The sequence below is a fragment of the Colossoma macropomum genome, unplaced genomic scaffold, assembly GCF_904425465.1.
Source record: "Colossoma macropomum unplaced genomic scaffold, Colossoma_macropomum, whole genome shotgun sequence".
Classification (NCBI taxonomy): Eukaryota; Metazoa; Chordata; class Actinopteri; order Characiformes; family Serrasalmidae; genus Colossoma; species Colossoma macropomum.
The window spans coordinates 1508851-1528457 of record NW_023494808.1 but is presented as its reverse complement, the minus strand read 5'-3'; the positions used below and the strand labels follow the sequence as shown (position 1 = coordinate 1528457).

The window sequence follows — 19607 nt, the reverse complement described above, 5'->3', positions numbered from 1 at the left end:
GCCTGGGCTTTATACTACTCTTACTAGGCAAACAAAGACAGCAACAGGTGAAACTGATTAGTATTCAGGAGAGGCTGAATGGTGATTGGAGAGGGGTGGAAGGTCAGGAGTCACATGATCTCCCAGAGGATTCTGGGAGATGGAGTCCATGGAGGAGTCCGGAGGGATGCATGACACCAGCAAGAACAGTCAGATATTTGTCTGAATGCGTGTAGTCTAAGCAACATTAGTAGGTTGCCTCACTGCTTGCTATCTTGCTATGATAATATTTTATATTTCATTGGAGTTACATGCAGTAAACAGACATTGCTTAGAACATGGGTCGGTTAAGAAGAGTCATTTTGCACTTTCAACAAAAATCAAACATCTTGGCTGTAAATATGTCTGTGTGTGCTAATGTACTAAATACGCTAAAAAGTATAATATAAATAAAAACACATACTTATAAAACTGGCAATGCCGTTGAATGAGAGCTGTTTAGGAGCTGAAACAGCCGGTTCTTATTGGTGAACTCTCCATTTGATGTAACTCACTGAGGAGACCAGCCTGGCCATCAATGCATAGTACTAGTGGCTGGTGGTTGAGTACAGTGTAGTGGGTAACACTTCTGCTCTCCATCCAGCAGACAGGACTTAGATTCCCTGGGTGAGCACAATAAAAGTGTCTGTAATAGCACAGCTATTCTAAAGCAGCTAGAATTACTCAGTACTTTTACATTTGATACTTAAATACATTAATTATAATTAAGTATGCAAGTAGAAATCTAAATAGAGGACTTCTGTTTTTTCAAGAGCAACACTTTACTAAAAGTATCTGCTTCTTTCTTAGTACCCTGGACTTTCAACACAAAGCCCTTAAATCATAGAATGTATGAAATGAAAAAATAACACTGGATTCAAATTTGATTAATCAAAATAAAGATTTATTTCATTGGGCTTAATATTACCTTCTTTTTCAGCCTAGCAACATGTGAAAGATTTGGTTAAATGCAATAGAAAAGGTGGAAATTTAATCAGGAAAGAGTTGATTATAGATCATAACTATTTCTTTTTTGCTGCTGTTCATCCCCAGAGACTCTAAGAAGGGATGGGACATCTGATCTGAACTTGACTGTAGGGCGCTAGAGGTCTCGCTCCTTTTATTCGGTGCAGTCCATGATGCTGTCATCTCTGCCGATGAGCCACAGGTGGCCGAGATCATAGGAAACGTGTTTGACTTTCTGAGGAGACGGCACTTGGCGCCACACAGTGCCAGCAGCGTTACTTGGTGAAACACCCTCTCTGCAAGATACCAATAAAATTGGTCATTTGGTATCACAGGACAAGGTATCTCATTTCTAAGACTCACCCACCACTTTCATTTCCAAATATCTAATATACACATTAATAACTACTTAATAAAATTACCTCCTATAAACATGTCCATTGGAATTAACCCCATAGACTTTTCCATCAGTGGAGACTTCGATCATGGACAGAGCTCCAGATATCTGCTGCCAGTTTAAGGAGCCACCACAAGCAGTTGGAGTCACACCCTGAAATAAAGCAGACTCAGACTGAAAATTCAGTAAAAACATGGCAGAGACTAGATCAAGTGTACTGCACAGGTCATGTTTATTGATCAGGGACCTTCATTTAAGATATTTTTCAAGGAGATGGGACACTGAGAAATTCATTTAGAAAATCGTGTCCGACGGCCGTGTTGAACGCAGATCTGCGGCTTCATCTGCTGTAAAGTCCGAATTTCCAGACTAGCTGCTTTCCTCGCAGAGCGCTGCAGCGCTCGCAAAGCGGCTTCGCTACGTCAACCAGGCCCGCTAGACTCTATTAGCGGTGGGCTAGGGGGTAACAGCACAGTGCATGCATAGGTTAACCAGTGTAAATCTAATAATATATATATAAAAATATAAAAACTGTAAATATAGTAGAAGAATGTGCTGACAAAATGTATTGTAAAGTTACCGTACCGCGATGTAAGTAGTTCAGTTTTCATTTTAAGAAAATGTTTATGTTGGGCTGTTTTAGTTTCATTCGTACAAAGACTTTTATGTTGAAGAGCCTCAATACGGATAGAGTGGTAGGTTTTCCAGAGCAGAGAGCTGTGTTTTTAGCTTTTAGCGTGGGAGAGGTTGTGTTTCGTCTTGGCGTGTTTTGCGCTGCCTTTAGCAAATTAAAAATTAAAGCTGCGTTAATAACCTCGATCCGTCTAAGTTTCCCCTGAGAACCCTTAATGTTACAGTATTTTGCAGTTCGCCTCAATCGATAATCTACATTTAACCCCAAAAAAAGAATATCCGAATCCCAAAATTAAAAATCGAATACCTACCCAATGAACCAACATCCAAATAGTCGAATTTTCGGGTCCAGCTCTAATATATTTGATTAGAATTTTGGAAAAATTGAGCCCCTCAGTGGTCAGTTGTTTTGAAATTTTATAGGGTAACCACACGTCCCTACTTAGACATACCAATGAAGTTGAAAAGTGAGCCTGTCAAATGTCTGCTGAAAGCTGATTGGCTCATGGTGGCCACAGTTTTCTAGTCATCATGCCAAGTTGTTTACAAATTTCAATATTTTTGGAAATTATTGAAGTTCAGGCTCTTGCGGATAATTCAACACCAATTTTGTGAGGATTGGATTAAAACAACTAAAAGTCCACAAAAGTAGTTTTTGGCAAAAAATTCTAATTTTTTTTCCCCCAAAAAGGGCCACTATGAGTTTTTTGATGAATTTTGGTTTAGTATGAGCCAATAAATCAGCAGCACAAAGCAAATATTTCTGTAAGCCTCATTGTGTTGGAAATATGGGCGAAGACGTAAAACACCATGCTGCTGTAGCGCCCCCTTCAGGCCAGTCGAACTTGTGAGCCTGAGTAGCGGGAGAGAGTACTACCATTTGACCAAGTTTCATGTCTGTTGGCCTTTTGGTTTGGTCTAGACAATTCATTTTAAGGTCTTTTTAAAAGCTGAATTAAAGAAAATGACAGTAAAGTTTAAAGATTTACCAAAAAACATATTTCAAAGCACAACATGCCACTTTTCACCACCTGGTTAACAGCAGTAATATTCACTTCAAGCCCTGTATGCTGTTTAACAAATCCTCGTAGTTGACATTATTATCTGTTGTATCTTCAGCTCTATTTGTAGATCACCTTCATAATGTAGATGTTGTCTGCAGCGTTGACTCCCCAGCAGCTGTACGGCCCACAGCTGTGGTACTTCAGCTTTCCTGGGATATGCTTCCAGGAAGAACCTTGCCCCCCAGTAAGGCAGTAGATATCATCATTCATGTTGACACCTGCTGGAGAGACCATTCCTCCTGCATCCACCTGTTTCAGCAGGCCTGGGAAGCAAGGGCAGACAAAGATGTAGTTTAGGGGCAGAAACAGAAATCAAAACACCTAAATGTAAAGACGTGGGGAAAAACCCACAGGTTGAGAAACACTGTTCTACAAGATGTTGGAGAGAGTCTGTGGGAATTTGTGCCCATTCAGTCAAAAGAGCATTTGTGAGGTCAGACACTGATGTTGGACGAGAGGGTCTGGCTCACAGTCTCCGTTCTAGTTCATCCCAAAGGTGTTGATGGGGTTGAGGTCAGGGCTCTGTGAGGACCAGTCAAGTTCTTCCACACCAAACTCACCCAGTCAGGCCTTTATGGAGCTGCTTTGTGCACTGGGGCTCAGTCATGCTGGAACAGGAAAGGGTTCTTCCCCAAACTGTCCCACAAAGTTGGAAGCATAGAAATGTCCAAAATATCTTGTTCTGCTGAAGCATTAAGATTTCCCTTCACTGGAACTAAGGGTTCTAGACCAACCCCTGAAAAACAACCCCATATCATCATCCCTCCTCCACCAAACTTTACAGCTGGTACAGTGCAGTCAGGCAGGTAACGTTCTCCTGGCATTCGCCAAACCCAGACTCGTCCATCAGACTGACTGATAGAGAAGCTGATTGGTCACTCCACAGAACACGTTTCCACTGATCCAGAGTCCAGCGTACTTTGCACCACTCCATTGTGCATTTTGATCTTAATATCCATACATATTATGGATGGAGTGGTGTAAAGTGGTGTGCAGCTGCTCGGCCATGGAAACCCATTTCATGAAGTAATTCAACAGAGGATAGGCACTGTGCGCTTCAGCACTCACCAGCCCTACTCTGTATATATGTGTACATATAAAACATACATATAAAACAGTGTAAACACCCCCAATCAATTGACATGTGTTGCACATTTTTCTAAGGGAAACAGCAGAGGTATTCAAACTCTGGGGCACAGGTGAGAGTTGAGATAGAAAATTGCAAGAAATTAATATTAAAAAAAATATTTCATAACACTGTCATTTTTATTTTATTTTGTTAGCCAGTTAATAATAGACAATAAAGGTTCTGGACAAATGGGATGATTTGCCCTGATTGCATGTTATATTGTGTAAGTTTTATCTGAAGTCCTCAAAAACTGGCAAGAGGGCATCGGGAGAAAAAAGTTTGAATACTTCTGCTCTACAGGGGGCACAACTAAATATGGCATCGTCTGCAAATTTGCTGAATTTAACTGCAGTATAAAATGTCACAAATTTTGTGCAGACACATTTTTATATTTTCCATAAGCATCCTGTAGACTGTATATATGAACATACAGGATGCTTATAGTCTCAATCCTGCCACATCAGCTCCTCTGCAACTTCTACAGGTCCACAGTGACCACATCACAGTCTGGTACGGCAGCTCCACTGCTCCACAAGTGAAATCCCTAGTTTCGAGTTGTTAAACTGGTCACCGCCACAGCTCCCACCAGATCACGAAGACAAACACTACTCAAACTATATACAAACTGTATCAGACTCTCTTCATGTTACTGCTGTCTGACTTTACTTGGACTGAGCACTTGAACAAACTTTCATAACATCATTTACTGAACATTTAAATATAATTTACACACTGGACCTGAGTCTATTTGTTGTTTTTGGTACTTATTGCGTGTTTACATATTATGTTATCCACTAGTACATGTGCGCTCATGTCCTCACCTAAATGTTTATGCTTACATGTTTATGCACCAGAGGAGTAGCTTGAACGTGTTTCGTTATACTCTACCCCTGTGTACGTATGATGAAATAGTTGAATTTAATTTAACTTAATTGAACAAGGATTTTTGTTTGTTTTGTTCAATGTTAAATTCAGTAAATAAGTAGTAACTGTGTATTACAGTGTGCAGAAGTGGGTACATTATTACAGTATATCTCCTTTTTTGTTGTTTTTCAGTTTTTGACATAATTTGAAAATACCTGTTGTCCTTAAAACGGCGTGAGAATTTCGCGAAGAATGGACCAAAAGAAACTGACCTAAATGACTTGGAAAAAAATCTGGTTCCATTGACTTACATTAAAAGTAAAGTAGGTTTTTTCCTTCTCCTGTAAAGTTACCATTTTGGAGATACGAGGTTTTGTTCTGACAGCAGCGATATGTTACATTACTGTATGTAACATGTCTGTGAAGTAAGACCAGCCCACCTGGAACAAAAACCCAATCTCCTCTCCCAAGTTTGTAGACGTAATTGTTGAAATCGACTCCCCAGACGCCAGCAGGTCCCACACTGACATGCTTCAGAGATCCAGGAACCTGGATCCAGCTGTTGCTGTACAGGGTGTAGATGTGATTGCTGGAGTTGACCCCAAACACTTGACCGTTCGAAACATCAATCTGCTTCAGCCTGCCTGGAACCACTCTACACTCCAGAGCTGTAACGATAGATAGATAGATAGATAGATAGATAGATAGATAGATAGATAGATAGATAGATAGATGAGAGAGCAGAAATAAGTATATCTATTGCATATTTACAGAGCATATAAGACAGATTTGTTCTATTTACATGAGATGTGGTAATGCACTAAGGGGTATAAGGTAGTTACAACACAATGAATATAAACATAACTATAAATATCAGCAGTGTTTACAGTCTAAAGTGCACAGTGCAAGGGTCATTACAGTTACAGGTTATGATATATTGCACAGTGTGTATTAACAAGAGAGGAGATACAGTGATGTGGTTCAGCACAGTTCAGACAACAATGGCTGTCAACCTAAAAAAATGACTTCATGTAGTAACAAGCAATTGAACTAGTTTTATTCCACTAAAAAATTACATTAATTGAAAGAATTGTTCATTCAAAGCATTTATTTAAACTGAATAAAACTAGCTAATTTAATTTTTACCACATGAAATATTTTTTTAGGTTGATCAGACAAACCATGTTTTACAGTGTAGCTTGATTGACTGATTAAATTAATTGATTGATTGATTGATCCTCAAAGGGAAATTGCTGTGTTGTAGCAGCAATTCACATAAATCCGCCAACACACATAACTTACACAACAGAGGCATGAAGTAGGTAAAAAATTAACAAATTACAAATATATACAACCCCATTTCCAAGAAAGTTGGGATGCTGTGCAGAATGTAAATAAAAATAGGATGCAATGATACGCAAATCATGTAAACCATATTTTAAGGGAAATACTACAAAGACAACATATCAAATGTTAAAACTGAGAAATTGTATTTTTTTTTAAATATATGCCTATTTTGAATTTGATACCAACAACATGTTCCAAAAAAGTTGGGACGGGGGCCTGTTTACCTCTGTGTTTCATCACCTCTTCTTTAACAACACTCTGTAAGCGTTTGGGAACTGAGGAGACACTGCTGTAGTTTAGAAAGTGAAATGTTTTCCTGTTCTTGTTTGATACAGGATTTCAGCTGCTCATCAGGTCAGGGGCTCATTTTTCATATTTTTCATTTCATAACCCTTCAAATGTTTCAGTGGTGACATGTTTGGACTGCAGGCAGGCCAGTTTAGCACCCGGACTCTTTTAATATGGAGCAATGCTGTTGTAATACATGCAGAATGTGGTTTGACATTGTCTTGCTAAAATAATCAAGGCCTTCCCTGAAAAAGACGTTGTCTGGATGGCAGCATATGTTGCCAAAACTTGTCTATATCGTTCAGCATTAATGGTGCCTTCACAGATGTGCACATCGCCCATGCCATGTGCACTAATGCCCCCTATATCATCATGAATACTGGCTTTGAACTGTGCACTGATAACAAGCTGAGTGGTCTTTAGCCTGGAGGACACAGTGTCCATGATTTCCAAAAAGAATTTCAAATGTTGATTCGTCAGACCACACGACACTTTTCCACTTCCCCTCAGTCCATTTTAAATGAGCTCATGCCCAGAGAAGGTGGCAGCGTTTCTGGATCCTGTTTATATTTGGTTTATTCTTTATGTTTTAGAGTTTTAACTTGCATTTGTGGATGCAGTGATAAACTGTGTTCAAAGTAGTTTTCAGAAGTGCTTCTGAGCCCATGCAGTGATTTCCACTACAGAATCATGTCTGTTTTTAATGCAGTGCCCCCTGAGGGCTCAAAGATCACGGCCAGCATATACTGGTTTTTGGCCTTGTCCCTTACATACAGAGATTTCTCCAGATTCTGTGAATCCTTTAATGTTATTATGTACCGTAGATGATGAAAAGCAGAAGTTTTTTGCCGTTTTACATTGAAAAATGTTATTCTTGAATTGAATTTGATCGTGCAGTCTTTCACAGAGTGAAATCCTCATCCTTATTTCTGAAACCACCAGTTGTGTTTTTTTTCAGCATTCCGCAACTTTACTACCCTTTTGTTGCCCCTGTCCCAACTTTTTCAAAATGGGCAAATATTTTTAAAAAACAATACAATTTCAAAGTTTCAACATTTGATATGTTGTCTTTGTACTATTTTCAATGAAATATAGGGTTTAAATAATTTGCACATCATTGCATTTAGTTCTTATTTGCATTTTGCATGGCATAAAAAAAGAATTTAAGATCCCTCTCCCTACACAGAGGAGGATCATTATAAACTACCATTGCAGTGGGCAGGAATGACTTCCTGTAGGAGCCCTTATAACAGCAGAGTTGAAGGAGCCTCCCAGTATCATCACGCCATCACTATTATTTATGTAGCACCTTTTCCATGCTCAAGGACACTTTACAATCAAAAGAACATGAACACATTTAAACAATTAACAGCAAAAGGACAATATAGGTAAACATTCAAGTATAAATGGAACAACAATAACAAAGTGAAAACAAGTAAGTCTTTAATGGAGACTTAAACGAGGATAGAGTGGTGGCATTCTGAACAGACTGGGAGAGACTTGGGAGCTACTACACTAAATGATCGACCACCCATAGAAATCAATTTGAATCTTGGAACACGAAGAAGGCCTAAATTTTGCCATCTTAATGTACGGGATGGCACAAATAGATGATGAAGCTCAGCCAAATACTGAGGTGTCAGAACATGCAAAGCTTTGTATGTTATAAGGAGAACCTTGTACTGAACACAAAATGTAATGGGCAACCAATGAAGACTCTGAAGAACAGGGGTGATGAGCTCATTCTTTTTAGAAAAGGTGACGATCCTAGCAGCTGCATTTTGAACATACTGTAACATTAGTGAGGGTTTTGACAGGGAGGGCAGATAGAATAACACTGCAATAGTCCAGCCGTGATGTCACTAATGCATGCACAAGTGTTTCTGCATCGGCTTGGCTGAGAAACGGTCGGAGACGAGAAATATTACGAAGATGTAAAAATACTGTCTTAACAATGCAATTGATGGGGATGTTAAAAGAGAGTGTGGGGTCAAAAATAACTCCAAGGTTGCGGACGTGGGGAGAAGGTGTTACCAGAATCCCATCAATATTGATGCCACAGATGAGGACAGATGAGCTGGATATCAGTGACTTTGAGCCAATTAAAAGCAACTCAGTTTTGCTGGCATTCAGTTTTAAAAAGTTCAAACTCATCCATGACTTTGTCATGAATACAGTCAGATAAAGCAGGCGGTGGTGTCGTCTGAACAGGGCTGACACTAACATAGATCTGAGTGTCGTCTGTGTTATGACAAAAACTTAAACCATGATAGCATATTATATGGCCAAGTGGCAGAATGTAGATGGTAAAGAGCAATGGACCTAAAACTGAGCCCTGTGGAACACCCTTAGAAACAGACAGCATAGAGGATTTATTATTCTGAATAGCTGCCATCTATCACTAAGATGTGAGGAAAGCCAGGAAAGGGCGGATCCGGTAATACCAATGCTGTGCATTCGAGAGAATCATATATAATGAGATATGGTATGCGCACGACAGTAGGTCATGTAGGGCATGTGAAGTATATTTTACTGAGCAATTTGTGCAACATCCTTCTCTCAACAACCAAATCTAGGGCTTCAAAGCAGTCCCCAGCACAGAGCCAGCCTTCTTCTGCAACTTGTTCCATTTCTTTGTGTCGCTGGCTCTGATGCTGCTACCTCAACAGATTGCTGCGAAGAAAATTGCACTTGCAGCAACAGACTGGTAAAAGATACGCAACATCTTTCTGCACAACATGATCGCAGTGATACACCACGAGATAGGAATGGAAACAATGAGTGAAAAACACATTCATCACCCACGTCAAGAATTGTTGGCCTACATTCACTGTACTGAAATGTCTAGTAAACACAAAACTAAAACTCAAGAGGAGAGGTGGATAGTTTTTCACAGGTGAAATATCTGAGCAGCAGGAGAGACTTGTGCTCAAGTCTCTTTTCTAGGGGAGATTCAGAGTGGTGCACCAACCGTAAGTATCAAACCAAGAGCAAGTCTGGGTCAAAAACTGACCATTGATGGAGGAGAAATAGAGGATAGCTAATACAAACTTTAACACATGTACTGCAGTCTTTAACTGGACACCAGCAAGGTGGAGTGGTTTCTGATAAAGTGGACAATTAGTATACATTTAGGGAAAACAAGTATTCAGACACTTTTGTTTTTTTATTATTGAATATACTACTATTGTATATAACCACTTCAGATTTATATGCATAATGTGTTTTTGACTTTGTACATATAAGGTCTTTTCTATGGCTCTGTAGCTTTTTCTGTTCATGTTGTTTAATGATGCTCTTCTTGAGAACTTCAGGAAGCTCCTTCAGTCGTTTATAATGACACCAGGTGAACATTTTTCATTTTGCTTTGGAGAATTCATATGTAGAACATTTTTTTTTGGTTTATATTAACTTTTACAAATATGTATATTTTAATAAAGTGTCTAAAACAGTCTTTTCTGTTTGAGTACATACTTTTTATTCACGTTTATAAGCACAAAGTCAAAAGACATTATATGTGGATATATGTACTGTATATATATCCCTTACTGTATATGTTCATTTTAAAGAGACACACATACTCACCCAGGGAGGTGATGCAGAAGCTGAGGAGAACAAAGAGGACTGCTGTTCTCTCCATGGTCTTCAGTCAGAGTCAGTGTTCGTCTTGATTAGAACTGCAATGCTGAGACTGAGCAGACCTGGAGAGTATATATAATCAAAGAAAGAGGAACAAACTCAGGTAAATCTGATGAAGGAGCCAAGATAAACCAGAAAGGGCCAATCAGGAGGGGAGGATCCTGGGGAGATGTTGAAGTTTATGACTTTATTGTGTTGTGCTTGACAATAAAAGTGAGAATTACATCTCAGCTTGTATGTCAAGTATAACAATAAATTCATAAATGCATTTCCATTGAAGTCCTTGATAGGTAACAAGGCAGGTGACGGGCAGGTTATTCTGTTAATGAATGTGCCCCTGAATATCCAAGAGACCTCTTACTGATCATGGTACTAAAGCTAACTAAAGTAAGGTCAGCAATATTGTGTCTTGTAAATATGAGAGAAATAGGTTTCCAGATAACTCGGGAGCATCACTGTTAATTTCTCTATGTGCCATATTAATCTTTAACTGTAATTCCACAGGTAGCCCATTAAATCCTTAATCTGACTTTTACCTGCATGGTCTTGAGGAATGAATCCCATCAGTTTATTTTGTGATATTTGTGATTTTTTTTTACTCAGGCCTTAGACAAATCCGCCATCCGGGGGTTACTGAGATAATCAAATTGATACTTAACATCATCACAATGTCCAAGAATTGTGCCTGTCTAGAAAGGAACTTGGTATCTACTTGTCCAAGTGACCAGTCGCGAAATACATGCTTGCCATCTGGAATTTCCCATGTAGAACACAGCTCAGCCCACACCAGAAAAATGTCTCAATCTCATTAAACTCAAATCACAGTTAGCTATATTTAAAATGTGCCTTAAGACAGAACATTAGAATGCATCATTATGCTGGAAGCCTCCTCTCCTTTCTCCTTCTCTGAGCACATTTATAAAACTGACACATCCTTAAAGATAGTGGACTGCAATCAGTTTCTAGGTCACAAGCTGGAGGAAGTAGGAGTGAGAAATCGAGAAGATATCAGTTAATGGAAGTCACCTATAGTGTCATGGAAAAGTATTACTACTATTTTTGTGTGTCAATCTTGACTATTTCTGATCTTTAAACCAAATTTTAAATAAGACAAAGACAACCTGAATCAACAAACAATCATTTATTGAAGGAAAATAGTTATCGAACACCAAGTGGCCCTGTGTGGAAAAAGAAATTGCCACCTTAGTAACTTAATCAACCAAACCAATATTTAGTTGATACGTGGGATCAATTAAACAAGTTAACCCACACCAGCTTGACATACTTCCAGCCCTGCTGAAACTAAACATCACTTAAATAAGACTTTTTCAGCAATGTGAAATAGGCTAAAAGGTGTCAACAGCAGAACACTATGCTGTGATCAAAAGAAATTCTGGTTATTGAAATATAACAGTCCATAAATGGTTACAAAGGCTCTGGGATGCCAGTGAACCACAGTTAGAGACATTATCTCTAAATTGAAAACTTGGTGAACAGCAGTGAATCCTTCTAGAAGTGCCCGGCCTACCAAAGTTCCTCCAAGAGCACAGCAACAACTCATCCAGGAAGTCACAAACATCTAAGGAACTGCAGGCCTTGAACACTGAACAAATTCAGTGTTTATAATTCCACTATTAGAAAGAGACTGGGGGGCAAAAATGATATCCATGGGAGCCAAAATAAACATAAAAGCTCACCTCACATTTTTAAAAAACACCTTTTACAATAAACCAAGCCTTTTGAAATAATGTTCTGTGGACTGATGTGTTGAAAGTGGAACTTTTTGGAAGACAGAGATCCTGTTATATCTGGTGTAAAGCTAATCCAGCATTCTACAATAAGATCATCATACCAACAGTGAAGCATGGTGGTGGTGGTGTGATATTGAGGAGATGCTTTAATGCGTCAGGGGCTGGATGACTTGTCGTAGTTGATGGAACCATGAATTCTGATCTCTACCAAAAAGCTCAAGCCCAGCTGGGTTATACAGCAAAACAACAATCCAAAGCACAAGGGCAAGTCCACCACTGAATGGTTCAAAAGAAACAGTATTAAAGCTTTTGAGTGGCCTAGACAAAGTCCTGAACTCTATTGAGATTTTGTGGTAGGATATTAGGCAGTTTAAGCTCCAATGTGGCTGAATTAAATCAATTCTACAGAAAAATGTGGGCCAATATTCCTCCACAGCGATGTGAAAGACTGATCTGGAGTTAAGAAGTGTTTGGTTGCACTTGTTGCTTCTAAAGGTGGCACAACCAGTTAGTAAGTTTGGGGGCAATTACTTTTTTGACAAAGGTGCTGCATAACCTTTTTCTTCAATAAATAAATGATGAAATTATAATTTAAAAACTTGTTTTGTATTTTCTCATCATTCTTCTTGCCTTGTGTATATTTTATGAGGATCTGAAACCATTTAGTGCGACAGTTATGCAAAAACAGACTAAATCAGAAATACCTTTTCACAGCACTGTGTGTTTTTATTAAACTTGTTTATTGTGTTTTCTATTTTTAGTTTTAGTTATTTCCTTTCTATTTTACTTGGTTCTTCCTTATAAATTGCATATTACACCAATTGCTACCAGACATCTGCACACAAATATTGATTGTGTCGCCAATAGATCCATATATGGCTGATCATGTGTTTTCCTGACTTTCACTGAATGTGTTTTGTAGGTGTGCCCTGACTTGTATTTGCTTAAAACAGAATGTCTGTTATTTTAAGTATATGTACATACAGCTATGTGTATGCTTCACACACAAAAAGTCTGTTGTCCTGACATGGTCTTTACCAGTTGAACCAATAGCTGTAGGGCAAGGGTTTTACAGTGGCGCTAAAACCCAGGAAGGATGGTGATATGGTGTGATGGAAATCTTCCTATTAGGAGAAGTGGTTAACTTCTAAAACTAGGACCTCGTAAACCCCTATCCCGTACTTATGCCCCCCACTTTCTTCCATTCTTCTCTCTCCACTGCTCCCTTCATTTGAATTTTCCGCTCCACATTAAATTGTACTACAGTTACACTGAGGTGCCTTAAACGTCAAGCGAATTTTGAAAAACTGCCAAAAGCAAAGCCAACACCAGCTTTCCTCAATAAATGCATTAATTTACCTTGATAAATGCATTAATTATGCTGATCTAACGCTGCATCCCAAACCGCACACTTCTGTACTTCACCTGCTGAACTAATGAGTGCACTTCTAATGGTATATGCACTAATTAACACACTAGTTAGTGAGAAACCAGGGCTATCGTGGATCTGTCCTGATGGAGATTAAATGTTATATACACACTCACTGTGGAAGCACTGAATTTATGTCATGGCTTGTAATAATAATGGAACCCTTCTAAATAGAACCATGTGAAAAGAACCCTTTATGGTGCTATAATGAACACTTTGGCCCTTTTTAAAATTAGATAGAAAATTCTACTGGAAATCGAAATGCTATTGCATAGATTGCTTCATAAAATGACTGGTGACCATATTATACTCATAGTTGTATTCATGAGTTAACTCATTTAAACAAGGCTGGTTAAAAATGTATTGTGATGTTGAAGAACCCCCCCACACACACACTCACACATACCAGCTGATATACATTAAAGCCAATTCACAGAGAGAACCGAATACTTGTTTCGGTGTAACAGGAAGAAATCGCTCCTCCTTTTTAAATTCAAACAGTTATACTGTATGTATTTTCTTTTGTTTCTTTCTCCTTTTTGTACATACCCGTGAGAGTCCCACAAGAGAGGGAAACACTTACAACTCAAGACTAGAGGATTTTTACCAATTACCAGCTGAGTTAGAGCAACGTGCACATTGCGGCAGGAACACAGGACTGAGCAGAGAGTAGCGTGTGGGCACCCCCTAAAAAAGACACAAAGGTCATAATATTTCTGACTTCAGTTGAGTTTGAACAAACTGCCAATGCTGTTGAATGGAGAGCTGTTTAGGAGCTGAAAGAGTCTGTTCTTATGGATGAACTTAGCCATTTGATGTGACTTACTGAGGAGACCAGTCTGGCCATCAATGCATAGTACTAGTGGCTGGTGATTGAGTACAGTGTAGTGGGTAAGACCTCTGATGTCCATGCAGCAGACAGGTGTTAGGTTCCCTGCCTGGGCGAGCACACCACAGTACACCAGTAAGAGTCCTTGGTCAAGACTTCTAACTCTACATTAACCTACTTCTGGGACAGGATTTAACTGTAAGTCGCTCTGGATAAAGGTGTGCCAAATGCATACATGTAAATGGGTTAGTAATAGTATAGCTATTCTAGTACCTAGAATAACTCACAGTACTTTTAAAACTGATACATACATTAATTATTATTACATATGACACTAGAATAGAGGACTTGTGATTTTTACATTAGTAATATTTTGCTAAGGGTAACTGCCTTGTTTCTCGTTCCCTGGACTTTTCAAAAGAAAGTCAAAATAAAATCAAATAATAAATAAAATGAAAGAATAAGACTGGACTCAAATTTGCTTAATCAAAGAAAAGATTTATTGCAGTGATCTTAATATTATGTTCTTTATACAGCCAGAAAAGTGTGGAATATATGGTTAAATGCAATAGAAAAGGTGGAAACATCCCCAGAGACTAAGATGAGATAATTTGTCTGATCTGAACTTGACTTTAGGGCTCTAGAGGTCTCGCTTCTTTTATTCGGTGCAGTCCATGATGCTGTCATCTCTGCCGATGAGCCACAGGTGGCCATTACCGTAGGAAACATGCTTGACTTTCTTAGAGGACGATACTTGGCACCACCCAGTGCCAGCAGGGTTACTTGGTGAAACACCATCCCTGCAAGATACCGATCAAATTGGTCATTTGGTTCCACCAGACAAGGTATCTTATTTCTATAAGACTCAGCTTCCACTTTTATTACAAACCATCCAATATACACAATAATAACTGCGTAATAAAATTACCTCTGATAGACATCTCCATTGGAATTGACCCCAAAGACTTTTCCAACAGTGGAAACGTCAATCATGGAAAGAGATCCAGGTATCTTCTCAAATTTTAAGGAGCCACCACAAGCAGTTGGAGTCAAACCCTGAAATAAAGCAGACTCAGACTGAAAATGAACATGGCAGAGACTAATAAAGGTATATAGATATAGTGTAATAAGATAATAAGAGTAGCAAACATGCTAAACACAAAGATTTTTAGTCATCACTGAAATAAAAGTACGATCAAAACAAAAACATTGCAAAACATAAAAGGTGCAATTTGTGGAGTCCAAGCACAGATTAGATAAATGAGGTCACAAACAGCAGATAAATGACAGGAAATCAGACTTCACCAAATGCTCATCATTTGTCATAATTATTGATCAGGGGCCTTCAATTAATAAAGTTTTCTAATTTTACAATGATTTACCTTTTGACAATGGCACACTAAGCTGCAGGCTTTGGTCAAATAAGGCAAAATGCTAGACAAATAATTTTTAATTGAATAATTTTTAATTTAATATAAAATTTCTAATTTTCCACCCAGAAGGTCCAGTTTTGAGTTATTGATTAATTTTTGGTTTAGTATGATTCAATAAATCATTAGCAGAGAGAATTATGAGCGTAAGCTTCATGGTGTAGGGAGAATAGGCCAAAACACAAACTAGTATGCTATAGTGCCCTGTTCAGGCAAATGGTGCTCAGCTTTGGTGCTTTGACCCCTAATAAAAACAAATAAATAACATAAATAACTAAAACAAAACTTACAATAAAAAATGACAGTGAAGTTTAACTCTGTATTTACCAAAAAACACCACAGGCCGCACCACTGTAAGTAACTTAGGAGGTGTGCAAAGCCTTTTGGGAGTCGCCACGCTCCCTGGGTAAAAACGTGCTACTGCTGTTATTGTTGATTTTATTAGTGTATATATCCATATGTATATGTTTTCGGCATCTTCTTTAATGCCAAAAGTATTTAGAAGCACCACATTCACTTGCCACCACTTGCTTAAGCGCAGTATTGGCAAAACTGCACTCCAGGCCCAATATGGTGTTTAATGGACAAATACTCATAGTTCACATCGTTATCTGTTGTATCTTCAGCTGTGTCTGTAGATCACCTCCAGAATGAAGATGTTGTCTGCAGCGTTGACTCCCCAGCAGCTGTACGGTCCACAGCTGACATACTTTTCAGTTTTTCTGGGATTATTGTCCAGGAAGAACTTTCACTAATACATGTGAACTCACTGTTCATGTTGACACCTGCTATATACTTTCCTCCGGCATCAACCTGTTTCATCAGATCTTGAAAACAACAGCGGAAATATGACCAAGTATAGCAGCAGAAGCAGATGGACAGAAAGTCAAACACCTAAATGTCTCTCTTGAAATATCACTGAAAAGATTTTACTGGGCAAGATCCCACATTGGTATAGTTAATACATCCTTTTCAGAAAACACACTTAAACCTGGCATTTTTCTCAAACTCCTAGAGCACACTTTCTGTGTATTTGCATTTAACATATTGGAGAAAAATATACAGTACAAAATGTGCCATAACCTTTGCACAGGTTACATTTCATGCTTTTTTTTCAGTATGTTCAATTTAGCCAAAAACACAGTAATTGTGTATTACAGTGAGCAGAATTGAGTATACGACTGTATACATTTCATTACTGTATGCAAAATGTCTGTCAAGTAAAACAAAGACCAGCTCACCTTTAAATTGAAACCATCTTCCTCCCACATTTTTGCAGATCTGATTGTTTGCATTGACTCCCCAGGTACCAGCAGGTCCCACACTGATGTGCTTCCAAGATCCTTCCAACTTTAACCACTGTTTGAACAGGGCCAAAAACTGATTGTTGGAGTTGACTCCATACACTATGCCATTCCAAACATCGATCTGCTTCAGACTCAAACACGAAGTGGTAGACCATGCAGTGTCACGGAGCGAGGCTGCTGAAATTGGATAAAAAGTTCCAAACTGCCTCTGGAAGCAACATCAGCACAAGAACTGTGTGTCAGGAGCTTCATGAAATGGAGCTTCCATGGGTTTCCCATGGATAAGCAGCAGCACACAAGCCTAAAATCACACACCGCTATGGACGGCGGAGCAGTGGAAATGTGTTCTCTGGAGTGATAAGTCATGCTTCACTATCTGGTAGTCTAACGGACTGATCTGGGTTTGGCAGATGTCAGAAGAACATAACGCAGTAAAGTTTGGTGGAGGAAGGATTGATGGACTGGGGCTGTTTTTTAGGCCCCTTAGTTCCAGTGAAGGTTGATGTCAGTGTTAAAGCACACACAGACATTTTACACAATTATGTGCTGCCAACTTTCTGACAGTAGTTTGGGGAAGAGCCTTTCCTGTTCCAGCATGACTGAGCCCCTGTGCACAAAGCGAAGTGCATAAAGACATGGTTTGGCCAGTTTGGTGTGGAGAAACTCCAGCTTTCAGTTTACATACAGAGTTAACAGGCCTGTCGAAGACGTGGTTCCCTGCAGGCACAGGACGTCAATTTGCCGTCAGACAGACGTTGGACTCCAGCGTTGGACAGACGTTGAATTTTGGTTGAAAATGAAAATCGGACTGACGCCAAAACCCAACGTTGGCTTGACGTCAACCCTCCGACGCTGGACTGAAGTTGAATTTTAGTTGAAAATGAAAATCGGGCTGACATCAAAACCCAACGTTGGCTTGACGTCAACCCTCCGACGTTGGACAGATGTTGAATTTTGGTTGAAAATGAAAATCGGGCTGACGTCAAAACCCAGCGTTGGCTTGACGTCAACCCTCCGACGTTGGACTGACGTTGAATTTTAGTTGAAAATGAAAATCGGGCTGACATCAAAACCTAACGTTGGCTTGACGTCAACCCTCCGACGTTGGACAGATGTTGAATTTTGGTTGAAAATGAAAATCGGGCTGACGTCAAAACCCAGCGTTGGCTTGACGTCAACCCTCCGACGTTGGACTGACGTTGAATTTTAGTTGAAAATGAAAATCGGGCTGACGCCAAACCCCAACATTGGCTTGACGTCAACTCCCGACGTTGGACAAACGTTGAATTTTGGTTGAAAATGAAAATCGGGCTGACGTCAAAACCCAACGTTGGCTTGACGTCAACCCTCCGACGTTGGACTGACGTTGAATTTTAGTTGAAAATGAAAATCGGGCTGACGCCAAAACCCAACGTTGGCTTCACGTCAACCCCCGACGTTGGACAGAGGTTGAATTTTGGTTGAAAATGAAAATCGGGCTGACGTCAAAACCCAACGTTGGCTTTATGTCAACCCCCAACGTTGGACAGAGGTTGAATTTTGGTTGCAAATGAAACTCAGGCTGACGTCAAAACCCAGCGTTGGCTGTGCATCAACCTCCAACGTCGGACAGAGCATTTGGGTGCCTTGCTCAAGTGCACTACAGTTGCCAATAGGAAGAGTCTGGGATTGAACTGCTAACCCTGCGATTAGTGAACAACCCGCTCTACCACCTGTGCCATGGCTGCCTCATCCTAGCTGTGGCCACCTTAACGCCTTTCTGAAAGTCACCTTAAATTAAACACACACACACACACACAGACAATAACAAAAACAAAAACACAAAGCAACGACTCCTCGAAAACACATCTTTTTCAGGCTGCTCGGACTGACGTCAAAACCCAATGTTCTTCAGCGACTTGAATTCAACCTAATTTCAACCATGAATTCATGCTTACATATTATATTCATTATATCATATATTCATAATTGTTCTCAAAATAAGACAGCTGACAAAAAAGTACCAATGAAACATTTGCTTATTTATTTTCGTAAGACAACTAAAGACAACATTTTTCAAAGAGACAGAAAAGAAAACATCGTTAAATTGGATAAATATTGTGCTCCTGTTTTGGATTGGACCTGTAGCCTCCACTGCCAAACTGTCCAGGGGCTTGTTAAGGGTGGTCTGCCACGGCACAGGAAATATGTTCTGATCCTTGCTGTACCACTTTTTGACAGAAGCTGCAATGACAAAGAAAAACTAATCAGACTTTGTCTAATGATGATTATAGACTACAATCAGAGGAGCCAATTAACAACATTGTAATGGACCATGACATAGGGTGCAGGTAAGTAATTAGCCTAAGCTAGGGCTGCTTATATGCAATGCAGAAAATTAGGATTATTAACGGCCTATTAAGATGGTACTCGTAACTACACACTGATAGAATCCAAACCCTGGAGACTCAATCTGTTGTCTGGACAAGTGAAGTTTATTTGTTGCACGCACAGGTTCCAGACACCCAGCCAGCCCC

The 19607-nt window shown here is 39.4% G+C and overlaps 1 protein-coding gene and 1 pseudogene across 1 annotated transcript; both read right to left on the bottom strand.

The window, feature by feature from the left end:
• Positions 1 to 426: 426 nt before the first annotated feature.
• LOC118798201 (fish-egg lectin-like) lies at positions 427 to 10431 on the bottom strand. Its single transcript, XM_036557575.1, has 5 exons — positions 10292 to 10431; positions 5512 to 5739; positions 3151 to 3341; positions 1407 to 1534; positions 427 to 1280 (listed from the first exon to the last, which is right to left on the bottom strand). Exons 1-5 carry the CDS (start codon positions 10344 to 10346, stop codon positions 1139 to 1141), a joined length of 744 nt encoding a protein of 247 aa, XP_036413468.1. The 5' UTR covers positions 10347 to 10431; the 3' UTR covers positions 427 to 1138.
• Positions 10432 to 15012: 4581 nt separating this feature from the next.
• Positions 15013 to 16606, bottom strand: LOC118798205 (annotated as a pseudogene).
• Between the last annotated feature and the right edge of the window lie 3001 nt (positions 16607 to 19607).

What these genes read in the sequence shown, in the direction of transcription:
- LOC118798201 (XM_036557575.1), bottom strand. Translation starts at nt 10,346, where the DNA reads ATGGAGAGAACAGCAGTCCTCTTTGTTCTCCTCAGCTTCTGCATCACC. An exon ending in CTTCTGCATCACCTCCCTGG is followed by an intron (nt 5,740 to 10,291) that starts GTGAGTATGTGT and finishes CTATCGTTACAG; the next exon opens with CTCTGGAGTGTAGAGTGGTT. An exon ending in AATGGACATGTTTATAGGAG is followed by an intron (nt 1,281 to 1,406) that starts GTAATTTTATTA and finishes GGTATCTTGCAG; the next exon opens with AGAGGGTGTTTCACCAAGTA.